General features: G+C 31.3%; 1 protein-coding gene across 1 annotated transcript; it reads left to right on the plus strand.

Annotated features, from left to right (window-relative positions):
- Positions 1 to 7,013: 7,013 nt before the first annotated feature.
- Positions 7,014 to 10,106, plus strand: PWA37_002980 (uncharacterized protein; the record flags this gene model as incomplete). The annotated part of the gene is made up of 1 exon (XM_064859526.1): positions 7,014 to 10,106. The coding sequence occupies one exon, from the start codon at positions 7,014 to 7,016 to the stop codon at positions 10,104 to 10,106; it is 3,093 nt and encodes a 1,030-aa protein (XP_064713482.1).
- Positions 10,107 to 10,344: the final 238 nt, after the last annotated feature.

The following is a 10,344-nucleotide window of genomic DNA, read 5'->3' on the forward strand; positions in this document are numbered from 1 at the left end:
CTGTGTGGTCTTATCTCCCTAATATTGATTGTGCAAAACAAACATTTTTCCTCTTTGATATATTTACATGTTTCTCATGCCACTAATACATCATTTCAGCAATAAATCTACAAAATGCTTAAGCTGGATATTTTTTGGTTACTTCTGACTATATTTATTTTTTTAAGGACAACTAATGAAAAAACTCAGAAGATTAAAACAATATTTTTGCCCACAATATTATTTAGTAAATATAGGATTATGGAATTAATTGTTCAGAAAAAATGTAAGTCTAAGGAGTTATTATCAAGTTTATTATCTAAGCAAAAAGAATTTTAAAGAACATGCCATATTGAGTATACGATTATTTGAGTCCCCACTGTTTCTTAACATTTTTGTTGAGGAAAAAGAGTTAACAATTAATTTTCTTTATATTGTATACAATATATGCAAAGATATGGTCTATTATTCCAAATTTTTGTGTTGAATATGAAGATGGTACAAAAAGTTTCACTCTATGTTGTTTTATTTTTGAAACAAAAAAAAATCACCCTTCTTACAGCGTATTAAAAAACAAGACAAGATTTTGAAGACCTAATAATAATGAATAACTTAGTTCCTACACAAATAATCGCACATAAATGAAATATCTTAAGAACACTTACATAACTTATCAATTAATGAATGGACAATTACTCCAAATTCTTAAATAAAAGTTGTAATTTGTGACTAGTTGGCTGTTTTTTTATAGTCAATTTGGTTTATTCATTTTATAGTTCTTACTTGAATATATATTCTTTTTCAAAATTATTACCTGTACATATTGAAATAAAGTATGCACCTACCCAATTCTAACTATTTTGTAGTTAAAAATGTGAAAAAATTAACGTAAGGCTCTTCCTCTATCTACTTTCAACCTAGTGCTTGAACAGTATTACAGAACAACATAAATAAAATAAAAATATTGTACAAAGAATGTCTTGCCTTTAGATACATAAATATTGAGTAGTCTTTTTTTGTGAACAACAAAAAATATCCAACTACTGCATGGTAAATACTCATACAATAAATAAGGCATGAAATATATATAAATTTTTATTTATTTTTAAACAAAATACAAGGGGAGATAATATATACGTAATAGTTATCAGCTTCCATTGTAACTAGTAATCGAATTAAATCTATAAGAAACACGCCTACATTTTCATTTTGGTTTTCTTAAAAACAATGTCAGGCACTAAAAGTATCTATTTTTAGGGTAAAAGCACCATATCTTTTCTTAAACCCTACTTTATTTTCATCTAATAAATGAGAATTTTCGAAAATATTAACTCAAAGAGCTCGACAATCGTATAAGAAAAAACAATAGAAGGCACAACTATTCTATACCACACCAGTTTGGAATTGTTAAAATATAATATATAGCCAACTGTACAAATGGAAAAAAGAACATAGATCTTATTGTCACTCTAGTTCCATGTTAGAGTATCATGGATTTTTTTTCCTGTGTATTGGCAAAATACATGAGATATAACTGAATATCCGTCTCTAAATTTCCACAGTATATAAACTGGTCTTTATTAATTTGTTTCATTTATTTTTAACAAATTTTGTAAATCTCTTTTTTTATCATACTTGTTCTTATTTCTTTCTCACCTAAATATCTACAAATAGAAATTAACAAAAAATAATAATATAAATTTATCTAAAGTCAAATAATATGAAATATTACCTGTTTGATATTATTAAAACGCACACACCAATTGTGTGGTCCTTAGTGGGATTGCATGTAACCAAAAGAAGTGTTGCTGTTACCGTCCTAGATACCAAATTTACTATAGTTCCAACTGGTTCTTTTATTAACACAGGTACCATTGTCAATGAAACAGCTGATAAAGGCAGTATCATGAATAGGTTCCTATAGCTTGGTATTATAACGAATAATGGTGTCATCAATAACCAATAAATTCTATGGCATATCTACTAGGTTAAATTTAAAGGTATTATCTTCAATAATTTTCTCATGGATAAAGACAAAGTAACTGGTAAGAAGAGTGTTTATCTAATTAATTCAAAGGCTATGCCAAATTTATTTACAGTTAAAAATCATATCAGATCTATTTTCATACAAATAACCAGGACTTAGATACTATTGAAAAAATTTTTTAGCAAATAGCTGTACTTTCATTATGTTCTAGCTAGACTACTTTTACAAGATTAGCCTATTCTCTATACTATTAAGCTTGTCAATAGCGACAGCTCTTTATTATCAGAATACTGAAATTATTGTACTGATTACTTTAGTTCCATCCGCTTTGTATACCACCACCACTGGTAATATCTCTACTTTAACCACAATTACATCAATTTATGCTTCCACACTAATACGAAAATGAATCTTTTTCAGTAGATATTGTTGTTATTGTTGTCACTCCATCTCTCTCTAGCACCAACACCATTCACTATTAGTGGAAAGTTCACTAACAATGAGAACTAACCAACACCTAGCTGTTGCAAAGCATCATTTGCGGTTGTTATTAGATCTACAAGAAGTAATATACACATCACAGAATATAGCCGGTATTGTTGTTATTATTCCTGTTTCTAGTTTGTTAAATTGGATACTATTGGTTACTAAAGTAGTTTGAACATTGCCCTTTGTTAACCCAAAACAGTAGTAATATATGATATATTGTTGCTAGATGTTGGTTGGTTTTCATTGTTAGTGGATATTTTAACTATAGCCACGGTGTAGATGATAGATTAAGACGGAGTAACAACAACAACAATAACATTGACTGGTAAAGATTTGTTGTTGTCTGTAACTGTAGTAGTCTAGATTAATATAGTTGTGAGTACTCCAACTTCATTAAGAATCTTTAAGGATTCAGAAATTTTTGTGTCATATCTAACATACAGGAAATCTACAATTTTTTGTAAAAAAAACTGAAACTGCTTAAGGTGACACTTCAACGGTTTTAAGTTCAGTAGTTTGCAAAGTTACAAAAACCATAATTTATTTTCTAGAACTACCTAGAAATTCCATAACAATTGTGATTATCATTATTGAATGTAATGGTGTTGAACCTGTTTATAATAAAAAATAGGACCAAAAAGAAGAAATCAACTTATTTTTACAGAACACCTATGTCTTTAATCAGTGAACTCATTAGATTTATAATTCATATATGTCGTTCTTTTTTGTTTGTATATAGTATATGTTAGAACATAGACAGTATGTCTATTAGGTTTCCTTATTAAAGACTGTTTTATTATATCGTTAATAATAATAATTGAAAGAGAAAAATATTTTTCAAGAAGAAAAATTTTAAGAAAAAAAATTTTAAGAAAAGAATCAAAAGAAGAGAGATCATTTTGTATTTGTTTATAACATATTATATAATTATATACATTACTTTAATATGTTTTTAATAAACCAGAGATCCAATTTACTAATAAGTTAAGTCATGACTGTATTAAATACAAACACCACTACTTTCCAAGAAATAAAACGCGATGTCATACAGTAAACAATATGCTACAACTCCAAACAACCAGTGTCTCATCTTTAGTCATAAAAAATATTTCTTACTAATATACTAAATACTGTTTTTTATATGATAGTACTCTGGTATTAACTGGTTTGAACTCGAATAGAACATTATGAAATCGCTATACTGATGTTTTTTATCATATAAATTTCGCGAATCCTCATTAACTTTTACTTTAAACTCTATTTGGACTACAACAAAAATATCTTTTATAGATATTTCTGCTGGAATGATATATTACTGGTTTGAGAAACATGTAATTATATCAAAGAAGAAAAATGTTTGTTTTGCACAATCAATATTACAGAGACAAGATCAAACAGAATCAAAATAAATTAATATATTATGAAAAATTGCCAAAAGGTAAACACATATAAGTAGACGACTTTACTTATTAATTTTGCAACCTGGATAAATTACGTTATATTGTATGCTTCTTTTACATTTATATAATTATTAATTCCAAAATAAGAGATCGAGGGGAAATTACTCTACATATTGACATCACAATGACATATAATATGATCACCAACGCTAAACACATGTATACTAATATTATTCATCCAAAAGAAACACAATCCTGTTTAATACATGTATTGGTTCTATCCAAATATTATGAAGATGCAGTAGCAATTCTTATTAATCAACACTATCTGCATGACGAATTTTCAGTAACCAAAACACAACTTGGCATTATTGTAATTTTCTGAAAAACAGAATGAAGAATTTTTATATCTCCAGAAAAGTAACATCTACACTTGTAATGTGAATTCAAATTGGTGGTGCTATATTAAAATAAAAAAATTGGAAGTATTAGAAAAAATTGAAATTTCTTTGAAAATTTTTCTTATCTATTATTGTTTATATTTAGCTAACTCAAATTTTTCCTTTTTTTCATGAAAGATTTTTTTGTTTGTACGTTCCAGTAAAACAGAAAAACATCCTCTTGTCATGTAAACACACATTCAGACCAATTACCACAGAAACCTCATTTCACTTTTCAATTATTCTGTAATAACAAAAGCAAAGAAAATTTTTGACAAAAGTAAAAATACTTAATTCCAATTTCTAACCGGTTAAATTTTGTCTACATTTGGACAAATTTTTGTCTGATTGTTTAACTTTTTTAGAATGAAAAACTACAACAAGTTTGATTGTTCAACTCTTCTTCTATCAAACGAGGGATTGAATATAGTTTTGCAACTCAACAAAGAAACTAATTTTCTGCTTGAACCCATATCAAGATGAATTAATTATATTTTCCTGTTTTAATATGAATATAGTAAGTAAGTAGAAAAAACAAGTTATTATCTTCTTTAAGAAGGTTATTCTTCAGTATTTATCTAATCTATAGCATTTATTTGTTGGAATGTACTTTGTTTAATTCCACGAGCAAAATGACCAACAAAGTTTATTTCTTTTTTTAGTTAGCAACCGTCCTAGAGTGATTGTTGTTATTTTTTGTCCCAAGGACTTGTGTTAGGTTTTATTTTTTAAATTGTAAGTCAATTCTTTACAAAAGCCATAGAACTTTAGGGTTGTTTTTAAATTGTCATTTTTAGACATATTACGAAACTTAGGAATAAAAATACCTCATTTCAGTTACTAACAGAAATATTCCTAAATACTAGTACAAGAAGATGCTTTGGACAACAATAAATCCCATAATCTAAAAATAAAAAACATGCCTAAAAATAGTTCATTGTATACTATCTATTATAGTCATTTCATTCAACCACCAATTGGCAAACAAAAAACAAAAAGAAATGCTCTGTTATCAAGTCTTGCTACTTTAAAAAGATACAAACTTTTTATCACCCTTTGACCTAGTATAAATAAACAACATCATAACAATAGGTCGAATATAATAATAATCATCTTTTTTTCTTGTTTGTCTTAAAATTAAACCAAATAGCTATCATTAAACGACATTGTAAAAGATTTTAAGGATTCCACAAGGTATACGTCATTTTTTCTAGTTCAATAGTACTCTTGCATGTCTTACCTATTGTGTATCCGAAAAGGAGAAAAAAATACTCCACTCAAATGGAGAATATTGAATTTTACAAATTATATTGTTCTTATACTAGATCGGAAAAAAGAGAAAAAATCAGGAATAGGAATATCACAGTAAAAAGTCTAATTGAGACCCAAATCTGCCAGGAGAATAATCATATTTTAGATCTCTATCATAATAGATGCTCTAATAGAACAGTAATAACTTTAAATAATAAATTCTTGGTTAACAAAAGAACAATTTTACTACATTTGTTGAATATTATAAAAAATATTACTACATGCTAACGTCATATAAGGTGCTGATTCTTGCAATACGAACTAAAAAAAGAAAAAAAATTGTTGATGGTTCTTATAGTATATAACTTTATATAACTTATGTATAAACAGTAACAATGCAATAAAAATTCTTTACCCCTTTTTTTAAATTATACATTCCTATTTGATCCCACGGTCACTACCAAAAATTTTAATATCCTATTGTGAATGAAGTAATAAATTTTGGACATTCTATAGATCGATTTACTATAGAATATTGTGATATATACAAAAAAGAGATATAAATGCCAAATAACTAATTAATCAGGGGCGATGATCCTGTAAGAGTGGGGATTCTCTAAAATAATTCAGGAGCAAAAATTCAAAAATAGAACACAAAGAGACAGGTATATCTATAGTGTGGTTAGAATTGTCTGTATTGTCTCTTTTCCCACTTGTGTATTTTTTTTCTTCACTTTTATTCTTTTTGTCGTTGCATCAAATACAAAGACAATTGTTTCCAACACAATAGCAAAAAGGAAAAAAACTATTTGTCCATTCTTAAACTTGTAAACTTTCCCTTTTATGTTCTTCAAAAGTAAAATATCTAGACAAAAATGATTCTATTGTTCTGCAACGTGAAAATGCCTAAACAATAAACAATATTTTTAATTCTCTATTTGGAAATGTTTTTGAGAACTCAATATTTTCTGTTTCCTTTTTCGTTTAAAGAAATCACCACACACTGATTTTTTCCTATTAGACATAACAGAATAATTGACTACGCTGTGTTTTTATGCTTTACTTGGATTTTTAGTCCAATTGTTGAAGATTACAAATCTTTTTCTTCATTCTTTGTTTCTACTCCTTTACACACTTTTATTATTGAAGATTTATGGTAAAACTTTATTTGTATTTTATTCTTGTTCAGTCAAAAAATCAGAACCTATTAGACAATCATTTTTATTGTAAGTCATGAGCACATTTTTATATAAAACTACTATGGATTATGTCTGAATATTCTTTCGTTTCTTGCTTCTCTTCTTGCAGGCATGAGCATCATCTCGTTATACTCCCAGATGCTACCAGTATAACAGAACTAAGTATATCACCTCAAATAACTAAAAAAAACTAACGCCATAAAGTCTACGCACCAAGCTATATATTTTACTGAAAAGTCAATAATTCCAAATATTTGAAAATAATATAATGGTCTCAAGTGCCTTATCATTGTGCGCGGCACTGCTTTTAGCTGCTTTTTCTGCTGTGTCGAAGGCGCAAATAGGTTATACTACTATTTATGTTAGTTCGTTCAGTCCTTTACCTTATGTTAATCCACATTCTGGAGCTCCGGGTCCTATTGTAACAGTGGACGGAATACCTTTTAATGATCCGTATAATGCATCTAGGGATGCTAAGTGTTTGTTGTCCCCAGAACAACAGGCTGCTGTTCTTCTCGAACACAATTTGTACAGATCTATATTTGTCGATACTCCTAATGTGACCTGGAATGATGAGTTAGCCCAACGAGCAGCGTGGTGGGTTTGCAGTGGTCGTTGGAAGTCTCATCCAGACGTTCCACAATGGGGCTACATTGTTGGCTCAAACGCATACTGGGGAAATGGTCCTCCAGTCGCTGGTGTAACCGCCTGGTTTGATGAAATTGGTTTGTATAATTACAACGATCCTTACTCGGTCGATAGCGATGAGGCTGGACATTTTACACAACTTGTCTGGAAAGGTACCACGGAGATTGGTTGTGCTACACTAGAGTATGCTCCCTATATGTATGTTTTAGTGTGTCAGTACTTGCCTGCTGGTAATATAGTTGGTGAATACCATGAAAATATCATGCCTCTGAAACCAGCTTATAAAGGTGTTAATCGTGATCCCGCTACACTTCCCTGGGCAATCCTATCTCTAGAAGGACCACCTAGGACTCAACCCGCAGTTACCTTATCTGTGACATCAAATCCTAACCCTGTTTACACAATACCTCCTGGAGAGTGGTCAGACTTCTTTCCATCAACAGCCCAGTTTACTTATTTAAGTGCCACTGACAGTTTAACTACCACTGCAACAACATCCACCTCAAACAGTAATGGTTCTGCTATTGATGCTACCGACAGATCAACCATCACTTCTAAAAAATTTACCTCAAGCAACAGTCGTGGTTCTACTATGGATACTACTGACAGATCAACCACCACTTCTAAAAAATCTGCCTCAATCAGTCATAGTTCTACTATAGATACCACTGACAGTTTAACCATCACTGCAACAACATCTACCTCAAGCAACAGTCGTAGTTCTAGTATCAATGCTACTGACAAATCAACTGTCACTTCTAAAAAATCTACCTCAATCAGTCATAGTTCTGCTATGGATGCCACTAACAGATCAACTGCCACTGCAACGACATCTACTTCAAGCAACAGTAATGGTTCTGCTATGGATGCCACTGGCAGATCAACCATTACTTCCAAGAGATCTACTTCAAGCAACAATCGTAGTTCTAGTGTCAATGCTACTGACAGATCAACCTCCACTTCTAAGAAATCTAACTCAAGCAACAGTCGTGGTTCTACTATGAATACCACTGACAGATCAACTACCACTTCTAACAAATCTACCTCAATCAGTCATAGTTCTGCTATGGATGCTACTCACAGACCAATCATCATTTCTAAGAAATCTACTTCAAACAGTAATGGTTCTACTATTGATGCTACTGACAGATCAATCATCACTTCCAAGAGATCTACCTCTAGCAACAGTAATGGTTCTGCTATGAATAATACTGACAGATCAACCACTACTTCTAAAAACTCTGCCTCAATCAGTCATAGTTCTGCTATGGATACTACTGACAGATCAACCATCACTTCTAAAAACTCTGCCTCAATCAGTCATAGTTCTACTATTGATGCTACTGACAGATCAACCTCCACTTCTAAAAAATCTACCTCAATCAGTCATGGTTCTACTATGGATGCTACTGACAGATCCACTGCTACTTCTAACAAATCCACCTCAAGCAACAGTCGTGGTTCTACTATGAATACCACTGACAGATCAACTACCACTTCTAACAAATCTACCTCAATCAGTCATAGTTCTACTATAGATACCACTGACAGTTTAACCATCACTGCAACAACATCTACCTCAAGCAACAGTCGTAGTTCTAGTATCAATGCTACTGACAGATCAACTACCACTTCTAACAAATCTACCTCAAACAACAGTCATGGTTCTAGTATAGATGCCACTGACAGATCAATCATCACTTCTAAAAAATCTACCTCAATCAGTCATAGTTCTACTATTGATGCCACTGACAGATCAACCACTACTTCTAAGAAATCTACTTCAAACAGTCATGCTTCTACTATGGATGCTACTAACAGATCAACCATCACTTCCAAGAGATCTACCTCTAGCAACAGTAATGGTTCTGCTATGAATAATACTGACAGATCAACCACTACTTCTAACAAATCTACTTCAAGCAAAAGTAATGGTTCTAATATCAATGCTACTAATAGATCTACCACCACTTCTAACAAATCTACTTCAAGTAACAGTAATGGTTCTACTATGGATGCTACTGACAGATCAACCATCACTTCTAGTAAATCTACCTCTAGCAATAGTAATGGTTCTGCTATTGATGCCACTGACAGATCAACCTCCACTTCTGAAAAATCTACTTCAAGCAATAGTAATGGTTCTGGTATTGATGCTACTGACAGTTTAACTACCACTGCAACAACATCTACTTCAACCAACACTCATGGTTCTGCTATTGGTGCCAGTAGTAAGACACATGCTGCTGGTGAAGCTGCATCTGCTAAAACAAATGTTGCTCACTCCGTCACAACCGCTATTGTTGAGAGCACACGCATGGTAGATGTCACTGAATGTCCAATTTGCTCACTATCCACCGCTACCACTTCGTTTTCTTCCCAAAACGGTCAAACTGTCCTACATGGTGAACCAGTGTTGAGAGTTAGTACAGTTTATACTACAGACGGTGTTGTTATCACTACATACACTCCTTCATGTCCAGAAAGTGCTAAGACATGTTCTGTTACAGCTTCTGCTGCTACTGCTACTGCACCTTCAGACGTAAGCATGGAATCTGCCCATTCCAATGTTGTTCCATCTGTAGGTGTTGCTACTTCTTCTTCTAATTCTGCGGAAAGTGTTACAGTTGCAAAATATGAAGGTTTGGCAGCTAGTTTGACCTCAGATGTTCTATTCAGCGCTATTTTAATGGCTCTTATTCATTTGATCTAATTATGATACTGTTTTAGAGAGGCATTTGAACTTGTACTAATAATTGACAGACGCTGTAATATATCATTTATTGTGATTGTCTGATGTTAGTATAAAAAAATTACAGCACCTGTTTATTATTAGTACAAGTACAAATGCCTCTCTTTTTTATACTAAGCTCGGTTTTATTTATTTACTTTTTGTATAAAATATTTTTTTTTAAATATAATTTATTTACAGAACACTTTTAGTTGGTCTA

The sequence above is a fragment of the Arxiozyma heterogenica genome (genome assembly GCF_036370985.1).
Source record: "Arxiozyma heterogenica strain weizmannii chromosome Unknown scaffold_26, whole genome shotgun sequence".
NCBI classification, from domain to species: domain Eukaryota; kingdom Fungi; phylum Ascomycota; class Saccharomycetes; order Saccharomycetales; family Saccharomycetaceae; genus Arxiozyma; species Arxiozyma heterogenica.